Genomic DNA, 17,599 nt, shown 5'->3' with positions numbered 1-17,599 from the left:
ATAATCACCTATTTTTGATATGTTTAAAACTTCTTAAATTATTCAAAGATATGTTTTCCCTACTCATGAAAATGTTTAATTATGGAGAGCACAAAACAAAATCACATAAACTCTCTTAACTTTTTTCCTAAATGACCATAAAAAAAAGATGACTTGACCTCTTGGAACAAAGAATTCTTGAATACACTTTTTTTTCATTGGATTTGGTCCTACACTCCCACCAATTTTAAATGTACCTACTTTTTCGATTATATCGGGGTTTCACCGTAAACGTCATCACCATTCATCACCGCCTGCTAAACTCTAGTCATGGTTTTCGGGCGTAAAATATAACAAGTAGTAGTGAGAAATAATACAAGTAAGAGGATATTATTCATCTTTTCCTTTTCTTTTTCTTGTTATGTATTTGTGAAAGTATAAAAGGATATTATTACAAGTTATAGATCAAGCATCGGTTCGTCCGACGTGGAAATTATTCCTTTTCCCCTTCCATAAATGATATATATGGTCATGGGTTTGTATTGAAACTCACCTCACACATAACACAAGTACCCTTTGCTTACTTACATTGATCACCATCTTTTAAGCTCTGCAATTCTCTTTGAACTTAAAGACATAGTTAGAGAGAAAAAGAGTTAAGAGAAAATGGTGAAGTTTTCTAAGCAATTTGAAGGTCAACTTATACCTGAATGGAAAGAAGCCTTTGTTGATTACTCATTACTTAAAAAAGACCTCAAGAAAATCCATCTTATTAGTAAAAACAATGGCTTACCCAACAACAAAAAACATCAAGATCATGGGTCTAAAACCAAGACCTTCTTCTTTCCTTTAAAGAAGTTCTCTTTATTTGGTCATCAACATAGAGAACATGGAGTCATTCAAGTAACTTAACCTTTCTCTATCTCTCTCTGATTTCTCTCTAAGTATCTAAATGTTGTTATGAAGTTTTTGTTGATGAGGTTATGGGTCAATTTAATTTTTCTTATAGGTTCATAAGAAGCTTGCCTCTTCGGCTAGTAAGGGTGACTTATATGAAACTGAATTGCTTGAGCAATTCGCCGATACAGATGCTGCTAAAGAGTTCTTCGAACGATTAGACCTTCAACTTAACAAAGTTAATCAATTTTACAAAGCAAAGGAGAAGGAGTTTATGGAGAGAGGAGAATCATTAAAGAAACAAATGGAAATTCTCGTCGATCTTGAGACTACACTTAAACAACAAAAAGTAGAAAATAATTTGTCTCAAAACAGGAAGGAGGATGCTTCCATTTCCTGCACCATTTCTTGTGGTATATACCCATTTACTTAGCTTCAAATTTTCATATTACATTGTGTCATATATTACATTTTTTTTTATGGAAATGTGGATCTTCTACTCTTTCTTTCTCTGCTAAGTTTTTACTAAATCGCTATCGTTTTATTTGTTAAAGATGAAGGATCCCTTAGAGACACAATAGAACAAATGCAAGGCAACTCAACTTGTGATTTTGAGAGAAAAGAAGTGCAATCTTCAGATTCCCCAAGCTCAGATAATGAGATAGCAACTCCAACAAAGATCAAAAAAGAGATGAAGACATACTCGGCTCGTGATGTTTTTAATCGGCAAGGGAAAAATGTTAGGATAAACATTCCTCTAACCACACCCACTCGAACCCTCTCGGCTCTAAGTGACTTGGTGAAGGAGGATTTAGTTACCCCATCAAAGAAATGTGGTCACACGAAAAGTAAAGCACAAATCAATAAAACGAAGCTCCATCACGCCGAGAAAATGATTAGAGGAGCTTTCGTTGAACTTTATAAAGGATTGGGTTTCCTCAAGACTTATAGGTATTATGCTAATATATACTCAAAAGTTTCTTTAACAATATACAGGTTTTCTCGTACTCGATCACTAGAAAAGAAAACCAAGATAAAAAGATTAAGATTTTAGATTCTTATGTGTTTGATTGTGTTATTATGTTGTAGGAATTTGAACATGCTTGCTTTTGTTAAGATACTAAAGAAATTTGACAAAGTAAGTTATGGGTACTCTGTCTTTTTTTTTGACATTTATTCTGTTTTCTCTCATTATGAATATGAAGCACTAAACCTTCTTTTGTTTTTTTAGGTTACTGAGAAACAAGTGTTACCCATTTATCTCAAAGTTGTAGAGAGCTCATATTTTAATAGCTCAGATAAGGTAAAAATGTCTTTAAATCGACACAAATCTTAACTTAGACATATTTGTCTCAAGCTATATCCATTTTTGTTCAAGTATATGATCAATTTGTATTCTTACAATTCTTCTATGTTTATATTTATTGATGACAGATAATTAAGTTAGCAGATGAAGTTGAAGAGCTTTTTGTGAAACAATTCGCCGAAGATGACCGAAGAAAGGCGATGAAATACCTTAAACCGCGTCATCGTAAAGAATCCCATTCAGTTACCTTCTTCATTGGTAAGTTTTCCTATTACTTCACATCTCCCTTTCTAGTTAAAATTTTCGGTTAAAATCTGTGTATGAAATAACTAAGTAGATGACATATTAGGAAATGAGAAACAAATCTTTATCTCTAAATAGACAAATCCAAACAGTACTATTTTTACTTTAGAAGTGGAGATCTAGCTGCAGGTACAAAAGGAAAAGTAATGTTTAAAGTGTCCCAATTCTTAGTGGATTATAAAGTTTATGGTTTTGGCCTCCTTACCTCTCATTGATTGATCCGTTAAGGCCCGCTCAAGCAGCCCATTTAGATCATAATTACTCGAAACGTTTTTCTTATCCTAACCATGATTTCCTTCCAGGGCTCTTCACCGGATGCTTCATTGCGCTCTTTGCCGGATATGTTATCATGGCCCACATTGCCGGGATGTATACTCAACAGTCCGATACCGTATACATGGAAACTGTCTATCCTGTTTTAAGGCAAGTAACATTTTTCTTCGTCTTTCATTTTCTTTCGAAGTACTATAAGGAAGAGATTTAGCAACTGGACTATTTCTTCGATAATAATTTGTCGTTTTTGTTTACAGTATGTTCAGCCTACTATTTCTCCACTTATTTCTATATGGATGCAACATTTTTATGTGGAGAAAAACTCGTATAAACTATAGCTTCATCTTCGAATTAGCTCCAACTAAGGATCTTAAATATAGAGATGTGTTCTTGATATGTACAACCTCGATGACGGCAGTAGTTGGGATTATGTTTGTTCATTTGTCACTCATTGCCAAGGGGTATTCTTCGAATTCAATTCGAGCCATTCCTGGCATTCTTGTACTGGTAACTTTTCTTCCTTAAACTATAATTATATTATAACTATAAGTTCACCTCAATATGTTAATACAATTATATAATAACAAAAAACTGAAGTTTTGAAAGTTTTTGTTCAATGTGCAGCTGTTCTTACTGTTGCTGGTTTGCCCATTCAACATTGTCTACCGATCAAGCCGTTATCGTTTCCTTACGGTGATAAGAAATATTGTATTGACACCTCTTTACAAGGTAAATAACAGTCTTTTAAACAAATATGTGAGAAGTGTTAAGAGTGTGGTGGGCTTAACAGCAGGAATGAAGTCACTCTGCGCTCTCCCTCCAGACAGGGCTAAGGTTACGAAGTTCGGGCCCATCCTTGAAATGCTAGTTCTAGTACCATGTTAGAGCCCATCGAGCCTAATTCTCCTTGAAAACGGTCACGCAAGGAGAAGTTGTGCAATAGTTATGAACAAATTCTTATGCCTAGACGACGTGGGCCAATGTTAATAAAACAAACCTAATGGTGGAGGCTCTCTTACCCAGTTTGATTCCTGACATAAACTATTTTGTTGCCCGCGCAGGTTGTCATGCTCGATTTTTTCATGGCTGATCAACTATGTAGTCAAGTACCCACACTTCGAAGCCTCGAGTATATCGCTTGTTACTACATAACTGGAAGCTATAAAACTCAAGATTATGGGTTCTGTATGAGGACCAAACATTACAGAGATCTCGCTTATGCCGTTTCATTTCTTCCTTATTACTGGCGGGCGATGCAGGTATACATCTCCCCAAGATATAATTATAACTTGAGTGTCTTTCGATGTGTCACTTACAAATAAAATATGTATATAACGGCGAAAATATTGTTTGTTTGGATGTTTAGTGTGCTAGGAGATGGTTCGACGAGGGAGATACAGGTCATTTGATCAACTTAGGCAAGTACGTTTCGGCTATGTTAGCAGCTGGTGCTAAAGTTGCTTACGAGAAAGATAAGAGTGTTGGATGGCTAGCTCTTCTCGTCGTAATGTCAAGTGCTGCCACTGTTTATCAATTATACTGGGATTTTGTTAAGGATTGGGGTTTACTTCAATTTAACTCAAAAAACCCATGGTTAAGAAATGAACTAATGCTTCGACGAAAAGTCATATACTATTTCTCCATGGTAACTTTATTTTCGTATTAACCTTTTCTTGTTTTTCATACTTTCTCTTTCTCCCACCTCTAAACACTTTCATTTTGTTGCAGGGATTGAATCTTGTTCTAAGACTAGCTTGGTTACAAACTGTTCTTCATTCAAACTTTGGGAGTCTTGATTATAGAGTAATGGGCTTATTTTTAGCCTCACTTGAAGTGATTCGACGAGGACAATGGAATTTTTACAGGTACAAAATTGTTATAATATCTAATAATCATGTTCTTAATGTCATCTCAAACTTTAAGTTCTTATTCATCTTCAACTAAACAAAGTTTTGGATATTGGTTTTGATGTCAGATTGGAGAATGAGCATCTGAATAATGCTGGAAAGTTTAGAGCTGTCAAATCTGTACCATTACCATTTCATGAAGTGGATGATCAAGATTGATGACTTAACCATTACCAAATAAGTTGTTCGTGAAGTATTATTCTTCTATATGAAATGGGCATCAAATTGGGAAGGGAACAAATATAATGTCATTGTATACCAAGTTGATTTAACAATATTTGTTCTCTCAACTTGTCCATGTTGTTTTTGTTTTTTGGTACTTTTCGTTGTCGTTTAGAGGGGCTTATGAGAAAAGATTGATAACTATACATGTATAAAAATAGAGTTCCTTCGTCAAGGTAAATAGAAGGAATGAATTAATCATCAACGCGTCAATTCATTGTTGTTGGTTGGTGCTTCTATTTTTGTTGATTTTTTTGATGGATTGGAGTTGGAAGATGTAATGGATTATTAAGGTTGTGTCTTTTTAAGTATCGTGAAACAAGTAGTTTGTACCGAAGTTAACTTTGTGGTCGACCAATTAAAAACCAACTAGCAATGTGATGTAGAAACGCAGCGGAATTAAAGATATGAAATAACTAAATAAGAACAATGAAATTAAAGATCAAATAACTCTAAATAATAAACTTTATTAAAACTTCAATGAGGTTTTTCTCTCAAATCTGAAAATAATAGACAAACTAGATATCCCTCTTATAGGGTTTTGGACTTTCCTAGATAGACTTGAATTAGAATTCCTAAATAATTAAATAATGCAACTTGCCTAAATAACTGGACTAACTCTGGACCTTTCCAATTATTGGAAATATTAAAATAGCATAATTCCTAAACCAAAATTAATTAATAAACATACTAAAATAAGAACTTTCTAAGTCTTCTCTCCTTGGCCGGTTGGACCATGACCGGGTCCGGTCATGGAATTAGTCTCCATGCCGGGTGCCCCTGCATCAGCATCCTCTTCCCTCAAGAGGTTCGTCCCGAACCGTATGTGAAGAGAATGTAATTCCTTCGATCCATCTTCAATTGGTAATAATGTCACAATCTTCTTCTTCCATGGAAATTCATAAACATTCGAACGACCACGGTAAGTGGCATCAACATCAGATTGCCATGGCCGTCCTAATATGATGTGGCATAAATCCATATCTGTAACATCACAATTAACTGTAGACACATAAGAAGAACCAATAGAAAGATTAATAGTACACATATGATCAACTCTTGTAGTAGTACCGGACTGAATCCAAGCTGTTTTATATGGTGTTGATTTAATCACTGTAGGAATACCCAAGAAATTAACTAGTTTAGTAGAAATCAAATTCTCTACACAACCATTGTCAATCACAATAGTACAAACTTTATTCAGTATTGTTCCCCGTGTAACGAACAAATTCTTTCGTTGAGATAAATTCCTCTTGAAAGGTGTGAAAAGAACTCGTCGAGTGAGTAACATAACCCTATCACCATTGTCGGGAATAGTGTTAATTCGTTCAAATTGATCCTCATCTGTATCCGAATCAGCTTTCTTTTCTACCAAATTAGCTTTACCGCGAGAGGGGCAAGCATTAGAATAGTGGCCTGTTTCAAAACAACGATAACACTTAACTGGTGGAGGCTTTTTATAAGGATTTTCTGTTATTGATTTAGTACCGTCTTCCGCCTGCTTTGATTGATCTAATTCATCTGGTAGAGTTCTGACTGTTTGATTTCTCGTACTATGTCCTCGAAAAATTGAACGTGAATCAGATTCAAAAGACCGAGCTACACTAATACATTCAGAAACCGAATTAAAAGCTCTCAAATTAACCAAATCTTTAATATCATTACGAAGTCCGTCCTTGAATTTTTCTACTTTCATTGACTCTGAATCTGGGAGATTAAGTCTAGTAATAAGTCTTTGGAATTCCGAAGCATATTCCTCAACGGAACGTCTTCCGTGGCGGCAACGTAAATAATCAACACATAGTTGGTTCTCATAATCCGGAGGGAGAAAACGGGAGAACATTAATGGTTTCAATTCTAACCATGAAGAAATAGGTGGAAGGTTTAATAAACGACGATTCTCAGATTCCTGTTTCCACCAAGTAAGAGCAGTTTTAGATAAATAACCAGTTACACAACGTACCTGTTCAGGGCCTTCAACTTGCATAACATCAAAAAATATCTCAAGTCTAGAGACGTAATCCAAGAAATCTTCAATATTAAACGAACCATCATATGAAGGTACCTCCATTCGAATACGGTATGATGAACTAGGATTTGGAGATTCGATGTCGGTGGGTGGAATGTAGTGATCACGTTCGGTTTGGTTGCTTTGTACTCCCAAAGTTTGTCGTTGTTGTATGTTGGTTGGACGGGTGAGAGTGGTAGTAAGGTCACGGTTTAGAGAATTGGTGGAGAGGTGGTCTCGGTTTCGGTTGACCGGGTGGTTTTGATGACGTTGGTTGGTAGTGTTGTCGGGTTGGAAAGGGAGGTTGTGGTGTGGTTCGGTTTCAAGGGGGCGACGGTGTTGTGAAGGTGGTGTGACCGGATCAAAAGGTGTGGTGGTTGATCGTGTTTCGGTATGAGGGTTGTATTGGTAGTGATGTTGATGGTACGGTGGGTTGGTTTCGATTGGGTTTCTTGGGAATGATGGGTATCGGTTATACGGGTAAAGGGTACGTGGGTCTTGTTGGGTCGTAACGGTTCCTAAAGGGCCAATTGGTTGGGTTAGGTTGGTGATGTTTCGGTTGTTGGTTTGTGGAGTGGTGAGGGTATTGTGATCGGCCGAGAGGTGGCTCTCGGGTGGTGGTCGGTGTGGTGTTGTCGTCGGTTCAGGGAAGGAGAATGATGGTGGTGTTGAAGAGTGGGTATAGAGGGGGTAGCTAGGTGTTGGAAAAAATGTGTTTGGTGAATAGGAGGTGGTGAAGGGTGGTGTTATAATCGGTGGAGGGTGGCTAATGGTGTGGCCGAAGAGTGGTGTCGTCGGTTCGGAGGAGAAACCTAGAGGGGGAAACCGAGTGGTTGTGGTGGTGGTGGTGCCCGTTAGTGGTGAGGGTTGATGTGTGATAGTGGTAGGAGGTGGAGTTTGGTTTTTACACATACCTTCAAGTTGTTTGGAGATGATGGTGATTGAGTCATTGAGTTGATCGAATCTTTTATCAATTTTGTCGAATTTTTCTGTTGTTTCCTTCTTGTACTCATTGAACCCTTCTTCCAATTTTCTTCCTGCAGATAGCCCTTCTTTAATGTTGTCCCATTCAGAAGAGAAAGTTGGTGATTTCTCCTTAGTTGGTGTAGTAGTAGTAGTATTAACCATGATGATAAAAGTGATGAAGAAAAAAAAAATTATGGCTCTAGATACCACTTGATGTAGAAACGCAGCGGAATTAAAGATATGAAATAACTAAATAAGAACAATGAAATTAAAGATCAAATAACTCTAAATAATAAACTTTATTAAAACTTCAATGAGGTTTTTCTCTCAAATCTGAAAATAATAGACAAACTAGATATCCCTCTTATAGGGTTTTGGACTTTCCTAGATAGACTTGAATTAGAATTCCTAAATAATTAAATACTGCAACTTGCCTAAATAACTGGACTAACTCTGGACCTTTCCAATTATTGGAAATATTAAAATAGCATAATTCCTAAACCAAAATTAATTAATAAACATACTAAAATAAGAACTTTCTAAGTCTTCTCTCCTTGGCCGGTTGGACCATGACCGGGTCCGGTCATGGAATTAGTCTCCATGCCGGGTGCCCCTGCATCACAATGAGTAGACACGACCTAGAGATTATGTTCTTGGTCAAGAGATTATCAGTTCTCCTATGTTGGACTGTTCTTGCACAACTTATAGACTGAAATTTATAACTACAAAAATTCACTACAGCGGGAAACAATCTGTGACGTAAACAAATTTTCCTTTGAACACATATATTTTGTTTTGTTCTTCGACGTTGCAAACTATGGCTTATCTCGTGTATAGGATTATGAAACGACAACGTCCCTTACTTCAATCATTATGCTAATGTCTCAAAATGTAAAAGCACTGGTAGGTTCTGTTCATACCAAGTCTTTAATGAAGTCTTTCAACAAAAGAAAAAGTCTTTAATGAAGTCCTCTTGAAATAAATTAAACCTACAGATGATATTTGTGTAAACATATTAGGTATGGAAAATTAAACAGTAACTAGCCCGTCTAGCTCAGTTGGTAGAGCGCAAGGCTCTTAACCTTGTGGTCGTGGGTTCGAGCTCCACGGTGGGCGATTTAATTTTTCTTTAGTTTTTCCCCAAAGCCGACAATAATATTGTCTGTGTAATCTTTTTTCGATCAAGGTCGCAATGACTATTACACCACTAACTAAACAAATTAAACTCAGAAGCGTCATACCGGAACAATAAGAAATTATTTGAAATGACTATTGTAGGTCAGACCAAACAAGTAAGACTAGCAGATGTACTAATTGAAGGTATTTTGACTAACAAAACCCAATAGGAATCAAATATTGATAATTGCTTGCATTTGTGACATAACAGTCCATAAGAAAATTGAATAGTATGATCAAACTAACTCACTCTACTTGGATCATAATCAAGATGAATCGATTAACATTCGTTACACAGAGGAGCAAAACTCACTCTACTTGGACGAGATGATGGCCTGAATCAAACTCTCTCTACTTGGATGAGATCGTGATAAAGTTTCTCGCCGTTACGGAGAGATAAGAAGCATAACTATAAGCAGAACATTATGTGGAAAACGTCATGCATCTTTGAGAGAATCTTTGATGGATGGGCCGAAATTCGTAAGCATGATGGTGGCGGTGGAGGTGACTCTGATCTCCTCTCTTTCTTCTTCCTCCGGAGCTGGAAAAATCGTTGCATTATATCTGCACACTCAGTTCCCAATATCCCTCGTCTGATTGTCATTTTTGGGTGGAAAGGGTGGACTGGACCAGCTGCCTGATTTGTCATGTCTGAGCTGCTTTCTCCTTCACCTCCACCAGGAAAAAGTCTGCAAAGTGATAGTCAGAAATCAAAACATACGAAATCTTTAAACCTTCATGCTTTATATAACAAGGGAAATAACTTGGGGCGGAATATAGATACTGAACGCCATTTTATTCTATTCTAGTAAGCACAAACTGACCACCCTTCTGGAGTCTCGTGTTCAAATGGAATAAAACCAGACTCAGTTTTTTCCCATCCACTCACCTTTGACTGATACATACTACTTAAATCTATATCGAGGTCTTCTGTTTTCTTAGACATAAGCACGAGTTGATCTTTGTGAGGATATCCACATCAGCGTATCAATAAATCAACCAGTGGATCACCTCCTTGTAGAAACAACATGACAGGGTAGACAATGTGAAGAACAAGCGAACTGACCACAAGCAATAGGGCATGGTCTTCGGTATTTTTAATGTACACATGTGCGACAGGCTTATAGGTGTCAGAGGAAACTGCTATCAAAATATGAACGAAAAGCAAAATATTCCCTTTTCAATACGTAAATCGCGTACCTAACCCAGCTTCCATCGGCTCCAAGAAGCTTATTTGGAGCTCCCCATACTACTGTATCTACTCTTGCTTGAAGAATTGCACCAGCGCACATTGGACATGGTTCAAGCGTAACATATAATGTTGTATCCTGAAATAAAACACCACCAAAATAAATAAATAACAAAACGAAGAGTAGAGAACCCCTGAACTAAATAATCTTTTACTTCATCTCATTGGTTATTTCATGTTTTAACTAACTAAATGAACTAGAGTGGCCGAACTCTATACAAGCGTATCTCTTTGCATTGAAGACATCATAATATAAACTTGAAAATTCTAACTTTTTTGGATCTAATACTTAACAAATAGCTGAAAAGATGAAGGGCTAAGGTTAGGACCAAATACCGCAAGTCTCCATGTCCGTAGCACATTTGAGGCTTCCCTTATGCAAATCATTTCAGCATGGGCAGTTGAATCTCTTAAAGCCTCCACTCTGAAATGTAAATAAAGCTTAAGCAACTCCAATCATTTCCAAAGAAGGGAATAGAAGTAACAAACTTACAAATTGTATCCCCGAGCAATTATCTTTCCGTGTTGCACAAGGACAGCACCAACAGGCACCTCCCAAGTATCACCAGCCTTCTTAGCTTCTAAGAGAGCTTCCCTCATAAACATTTCATCTGTTTTTCTTTGTTCATTTTCAATTATAAATGCCTCCTCCCATTCTTCAAATCTTTCTTTGGCCAATTGTTTATTTCGTTCGAACTTTCTCTGCTTCAGCTCCATATCCTTAACCTTTGTTTCTATGAGTTCACTTGGCCTCTCTGTGTATGGATTATCTTCCATATCTTTCGAGCCACTTCCAGATATCTCAATATTACTATCTAAGGGTTCATCTTGCACAGGAGGAGATCTTATCAATCTTCTCTTCAGCAATGACGGATTCGTTGATACGACACTAGGGGGTGAGTTTTGACCTCTCTTTTCATCTGCTTCATGACCTGAGCTTTCCTCTTTGGATGTAGAAGAAGCACGTTTTGATGCTGAGCTTCTCTCAACAGTATCCGCAGACGACGATGTATGACCCTCCCTTTGTGTTATGCTTTCAGGAAAACCCATCACTTTGTAACCTTTTCTTAGATTGGGTGGATCAGCAGATTTGGATCGTTTTGGTCTTCGCCTCTTTCCTTTCTTGACTTTTGCATCATCTGTCATATCAGCATCATTGCCGGAAAACCATATTTCAGTACCAACTGATTCATTTGATGAAGTCCTTCCACCAGATTTCAAAGTTGGAGTATGCGTTTCTGAATGTGTACCCCACCGAATTCGAACTATATCTGAAACAATATTCCACAGTGACCTGCTAGTTCTCTTGACAGTTGTATCCTGATCAGTGGGAGTGACTTCGGCATGTGCCTCTATTCTTGATGGCTCTTGAGAGGGACCAGCAACATCCCACATTTCATCTGAGGGTCCCCCTCTTCCAGATAAGGAAGAAGAGCGTCTAGAACCGTGCATCTGTGACTGGACATCTTCGAATACTTCATGTGACCGTGAAGATGTCGTTTTCTCAAGGACTTTAGAAGTTGATACTTCATTCCGTAGCTTTTCCATGAACTCATCAACCAACATTGTGGAAGACTCCTCCAACCGGTTAGCTGAAACCAGTGCATCCTCATTCAGTATCACGTTTGAATCCTCTGTATAACTCTCGTTGCTCATAACTGCATCATCCGGTGATGGAGTTTCTCCTTGTGGATGTAAATACAAGGCGGTAGAACTACTTTCTGAGGTTTCAGCATAAGGTTCTTGGATTTCATTACGATCACTAGGTTCTTGGTTAAAATTTTCTGGGAAACTTCTTATTACTAACTGAGATGGTGGTGGCGTCACCATAGCCTGTGAATCTCTCATATCTGCATTTCTCTCCTGTGCCTTCTTTGAACCAAATGTTTGCTCTCTAACGAGGTTAACCAACGGCAATGGTCTTTGAGTACTAGATCCACTTTCAGTAGAGCTCTCACTGAGACTTAATGATGGCCCGCTAGGCCTTTGAGGCTCTCTTGTGGATTGAACTTGCCTTATGATCTGTCCACTTGTTTGATTATGTTTTTCTCCAACTCCCTGAGAGAAGTCCACATGTAAAGCTGAAGTTTCCTCTTGGGTACTCATTTTTGTTTCAGTACGCTTTTGGGAACTGGTGAGTACTTCCATGTTAAGAGCACTGGTTACTGACATGTTTATGAGGTCTTGGGACTCTTTCCTCGACCTGCGTATATCAACAACTCCTTGATTAGCTTGGATGTTCTGTTCTTTCGACTCCTGAAATGAACTATCAATTGAAGTTGAATTCTCTTCTACGTTCTTCATTCTCGTTTCAGAAAGCCTCTGTGAATTGGAGGCCCTCTGCATGTCAACATTTTTGATGTCTGATACCCTACTAAGTTGTTGTGATACACTTGTTGATTCATTTTGTTCAGTGATTTGATCCATTCTATTACTTCTCTCTCTTGCTCCCAGTACCAAATTTGCAGCTGTAGTTAGCCTCGCTTCCCTTTCAGTTAATTGTTTTTGGTAGGTGGATCTACTTTCATTATAGGTCTCCTGGATAACTGAGGTTTCAGTCCGCTGATCTAGTCGACTATTTTTCTCTCTTGCTTCCAGCACCAAGTCAATCGCTGCAGATTGCTGCTCTTCCCTTTCACTGAATCGCTCTTGTGAGGTGGATGCCTCTACGTCATAACTCTTCTGGATATCTGTCCTTCGAATCTGCTGATCTACTCGATTATTTATCTCTCTTGTTTCCAGTACCAAGTTCGCAGCTGCAAGTAGCTTCTCTTCTCTCTCACTAAATTTCATTTGGGAGTTGGTTGTTGTGTCGTTGTAAATCTTTTGGATATTCGTAACTGCTTCCAGTACCAAATTCACAGCTGTAGTTAGCCTCTCTTCTCTTTCACTTAATCGCTTTTCAGAGGTTGATGCCCTGTCATTATAACTTTCCTGGGTCTCAGAAAAATACGTCTGCTGGTTTATTTGACTGTTTTTCTCTCTTTCTTCTAAGACTATATTAGCTTCGGACGATAGCTTCTCTTCCTTTACACCATACCTCTTTTCGGAGTTGCTTGTGATGTCTGTATAATTCTCTTGGACGTTTACCACTTCAGTCTGCTGACCTATTCGCCGATTTCTCTCTCTTGCTTGTAATACCAAATTGGCAGCTGCAACTTGCTGCTCTTCCCTTTCACTGAAATTTTTTCTTGAGTTGGATACTCTCTTATTGTAACTTTCGTGGGCATTTGACGTTTCACTATGATGTTCGGGTTCTCTTCTTGATTCTTCGGAGATTTGAATCCCTTGGTAACCTTTCTCATAATGTTGCTTTCTTGTTTCTTGAACAATACTAGCAGATGAAGTTTTATTATTATTTCTATTACTGACATTAGTTTGAGAACCATAAACCCTTTCAGTTCCTCTGGTTTCAACAAGCTTCTCGGTCTCATTTCTCGAATAGTCATCGACACCGATTATTTTGGACCCATGTACTTCATTACTTACCTTCTGTGAGACCTCCCCATATTGCCTGACATCATCTCCATACTTCTTTGATTGTTTCTTAACATCTCTTGCAAATCGTTCTTCTTCATCACGTCTTGACTCTTTATTCCTCCAATTACTCGTAGATTCATCACCATATCTTTCGTGTTCAACTTGATTATGAACATTACTCTCATCAATAGTATCCGAAGACAAATTAGAGTAGTAAGATGAACAGCTGGATCCTTCTTTCCTGAACCCTACACTCTCGCCCCTTGAAGGAACTTCCGTCTCGCATGACCATCTACTACCTTCTCCCCTCGACTTATTTTTCGTAGATTCAATCTCCCAACTGGAATTCTTTCCCAGAGAACAAGACTCTACACGCTTTTCCTCTTCCTTAATACACTCATTACCATCTCTCCCTCTTCTTCCCACCACAATTCCCCCCGAGTAGTAAGATGATCGACTAAACTCTCCTTTCCTCGCCCTACGATTTTCACCCCTTGAAGAATCTAATGTTCCTTTTGACTGCCTATTACCTTCTTCTCTCGACTTAATCGTGACAGATTGACATTTACAACTTGAATTTTTCCTAGCAGAACCAGAATCCACATACTTTTTCTCTTCCTTAATACCCTCACTAACACCCCTACTTCTCCTCTCAACCCTAATTTCCGAATTCCTAGATCTATTAATTCGACGCCCAACATCGACAAGCTTTTCACCTATATCTTCAGTTAATAAACTGAGCATAGCTTCTGTATTTTCATCGATACCACTATCGAAATTCTCACATTCTTCTTCCCAAACCATACAACTAAATTTCCTACCTCTCTTCCCAAAATCTTTCTCCTTGTTCCTACTACTTTCTTTAACAGAGTAAGAATCACCATAACAAATTGAATCAGAATTACAAACTGGCAATCGGCAATACCCACTTTCACCCCTACCCAAGATCAATATTTTAGAAGCTGAACATTGAATCAGAGTGGATTGCCTTAACCCATAAAGAAATCTAGGGTTTATAGGAGGAACTCCTCCATACATGGGAAATGCACAACAAGAGCAACAAGATGAACATGATGAAGATGAAAATGAATTGTTTTGAAATCTAGTTTGGTTAACTAAATAATAATCATTAACTGAATAACAAAGAGAAGTTTTAGTTCTTAGAGCTAGGGTTGAACTTATGTAAGTGTTGTACATATCTGGTTATTGATTCAATTTACAGGTCAATAGAGAGAGAGAAGAAAGAGAAACTCTTACCTTTTCAGCATACAGTGCGATTGGAGTAAAGGGTATGTTAGGTTTGTTCAGTTGGAGAAGAAAATTCAAGAGAATCGATTAATGGTTTCTGTGGAACCCCATAAAACTAGAGAGGGAGAGAGAGATGAGATTCCTTTGATGTGAAAAAAGAATTGATCTTTTGTTTTTGCACTTTTTACAAGCAACAAAGAGATGATAATAGTAGTAGTTTATTGGAGTTCAACAAAAAAAAAAAAAAAAGTAGTAGTTTATTGGAGAAAATCACGATTCAAGGTTCACCTGGTTGACTCGTAGACTCAGTCAACTTGGTCAAACAGGAGTAGTATGCTACTATATAGGATGGCAAATTGCAGTTTCATCTCAACAGCTAGGATTTAGATCAGTAGACGAAGGAGAGGCGATGGCTGCTCAGGCTGCTAGCTATTCTTCTATCCACGGCTCATGGATGTTATTAGGTTTACGTTTGTAAATAGGCGTTTTTTAACACCCTTGGGGATAATAGCAACGACGAATAGCATCGATAGTATTTGGCAAGAGGAATGACACTTCCTTTCTGTGAACTTAACGATAGCATCGTGTAACGATTTTTTGAATCACTAATGCAAGTTGGTTGCTTAAAAAATGCCACCAAGTACCACTTTCACCACCGTCTCTCTCTTCACCAGCACTACATTGTCACCACTACTGTAACCAACCACTCACCCCCATTTCCCTCTAGGTGTCCTTGATTGTTCAGACGAAGATCAAATAGGGGGAATAGAGGGGAAGGAGGTAGTTGGAGGTGATGATAGTGGTGGTCAGTGATGATGACGGCGGTGAAGATGAGAGAAAGATATAGGCTAGAGGCACGTTTGCTGTCGGTCATTCGCTCATCTTCTCCCTTATAATGTGGTGTGTACAATAATGTGTTTGGGCTTTAGTTGTTGAGTGTGATTTTAATTTGTAGTCAGTCTCGGAAGATTCCACCAAAAAACAATGTTAATTTAGCAAATTTATGGACAATGGCGTATACTCACTCTATTTGTTTATTTTAGTTTCCGTTTGATAGTCGATATGATTTTTATTATTCAACATGGTCTTATTACCTTTTTCATTCAGTAACGTGGTAAACGGAGTTTGAAAGTCTATCTCCTATGATAGATTTCTCGGTACCGTACAACTAAAAGGTTTGGTAATTCCCATTAACTTTCCATGTTGTTTCGAAAACCAAACTTTTTCTTTTTTGAAAAAACTAGAGGGTCAATTCTTGGTACAAGATTTCAAGCATATACTTAAGAAGCCCTAGTCCAGGCTAAAGGGAAGTTCTAGGAACGCCCCCCCACCTTTTGCAATTGGGTTAGTTTACTAAGGAAATTTATACACACTCACGGCTATTTGCACTCTGACCCTGAGCCATGTTTACCCCTCATACACCCATTTCTTCTATATACACACGTTTTGGTGAAATTTCTCTTGACCAAAGTTTTCCATCGGTAGGAAGAATATCGATAAAATATCCTATAAATCTGAAAGATGCCACCCATATGTAACTATGGCCATTAGTAATCGTCCTAGCGACAGATAACTGACAACAATATTTGTTTAGAGACAACTTCAAGCATTTTCATCGGTAAGAAGTGTATTGATAGAGTTGTATGCATCGGAAAGATGTCACCGCTACGTAGTGTATGGCCTTTGGTGATCATCTTGCCGACGGAAAACATAGAGGAACATTTGTTTAGAGTTTTGAAAAAAATTCTTCTGAAGATTGAGCATCAAAGATGATTTTCGTTTGAAGACGGTGCATTCACGTTCAAAGATATCGCATTTTCATTATAGACGGAGTATTTTCGTTACGTACGAGGCATTTACACTCCATTGAAAAAATTCAAGAGTCTCTTTGTTGATGCAATTATCAGCCTATTCGTTCTAACATTCTTTACCAGCGACAAACTCTCAAGAGTCCATAGAAGAAAACTTGGTTCCGAAGACGTTTGAGAAGTGACCATCCTGCGTGCTTTCGAAAACCATTAAAACTTCAACAACTAAAGTACGATAATTTAGCAAGATAACGGTTTAATTTTGGGATATTCTTACCGCCAAAAAGCTTCAAACGGTGAAATGGAGAGTGTGATTAAAGGAGAAGTTAAAGGAAATTTTATTACCCAAAGTAGCAAATAATCGACAAAAAGATTAGATGAGGGTTATGCACTTGATTGCAATTAAGCTCTAGCAATTAAACTAATCATTTTCATTCTTATTTTTCAAAGGAGATGCTTGTCAGGTTGATTAAATTAATATACGAAAGGGACAGCTAATCCATTATTATTATTAGGAAAAGCATATGAGTTTTTTAGGATTTGGGTCCTTGATTTGTTTAAGATTTATTATATATTTATATATAATTGATAAATTATGCCAAAAACACAAGAATTCAAACAGATCTAAACAGTGATTAGTTGGATTCATTCTCATTATTAAACCCTTGATTTGTCATTATACGTAAATTGATTCTATAGGGGAACCGATATATAAAATTACTATGACTCAATCATGGGGTCTCGATCGTCACAGAGGAAGATGCTACAGAGTCATAA

At 37.7% G+C, this 17,599-nt stretch overlaps 2 protein-coding genes and 1 non-coding gene across 3 annotated transcripts; 2 read left to right on the top strand and 1 right to left on the bottom strand.

The window, feature by feature from the left end:
• The first annotated feature begins 255 nt into the window (after positions 1–255).
• Positions 256–5,129, top strand: PHO1;H1 (EXS (ERD1/XPR1/SYG1) family protein). Its single transcript, XM_086632790.1, has 13 exons — positions 256–882; positions 989–1,289; positions 1,431–1,827; positions 1,966–2,014; positions 2,108–2,179; positions 2,311–2,440; positions 2,788–2,908; positions 3,016–3,265; positions 3,383–3,487; positions 3,820–4,017; positions 4,125–4,403; positions 4,487–4,623; positions 4,734–5,129. Exons 1-13 carry the CDS (start codon positions 646–648, stop codon positions 4,822–4,824), a joined length of 2,367 nt encoding a protein of 788 aa, XP_086488916.1. The 5' UTR covers positions 256–645; the 3' UTR covers positions 4,825–5,129.
• Positions 5,130–8,904: 3,775 nt separating this feature from the next.
• Positions 8,905–8,977, top strand: TRNAK-CUU (transfer RNA lysine (anticodon CUU)). Its single transcript has one exon. It is a non-coding gene; the product is annotated as a tRNA-Lys (tRNA).
• A 207-nt stretch (positions 8,978–9,184) lies between these two features.
• Positions 9,185–15,739, bottom strand: TADA (tRNA arginine adenosine deaminase). The gene is made up of 4 exons (XM_086636414.1): positions 10,780–15,739; positions 10,623–10,710; positions 10,238–10,365; positions 9,185–9,726 (listed from the first exon to the last, which is right to left on the bottom strand). The coding sequence occupies exons 1-4, from the start codon at positions 14,961–14,963 to the stop codon at positions 9,447–9,449; spliced, it is 4,680 nt and encodes a 1,559-aa protein (XP_086492540.1). The 5' UTR covers positions 14,964–15,739; the 3' UTR covers positions 9,185–9,446.
• Positions 15,740–17,599: the final 1,860 nt, after the last annotated feature.

This window comes from Eschscholzia californica, unplaced genomic scaffold, assembly GCF_041429995.1.
Source record: "Eschscholzia californica isolate CP2 unplaced genomic scaffold, dmEscCali1.0.p SCAF_4, whole genome shotgun sequence".
Lineage (NCBI taxonomy): Eukaryota > Viridiplantae > Streptophyta > Magnoliopsida > Ranunculales > Papaveraceae > Eschscholzia > Eschscholzia californica.
The sequence above is the reverse complement of the archived record's forward strand: the minus strand, read 5'-3'. Positions and strand labels throughout refer to the sequence as shown.

Excerpts from the sequence above, each read along its gene's own strand:
- TADA (XM_086636414.1), bottom strand. The coding sequence starts at position 14,963 with ATGTACAACACTTACATAAGTTCAACCCTAGCTCTAAGAACTAAAACT. Across the intron at positions 10,711-10,779 it reads ATTGCTCGGGGATACAATTT|AGTGGAGGCTTTAAGAGATT; the intron begins GTAAGTTTGTTA and ends TTTACATTTCAG. Across the intron at positions 9,727-10,237 it reads GCCGATGGAAGCTGGGTTAG|ACTTTTTCCTGGTGGAGGTG; the intron begins GTACGCGATTTA and ends ATCACTTTGCAG.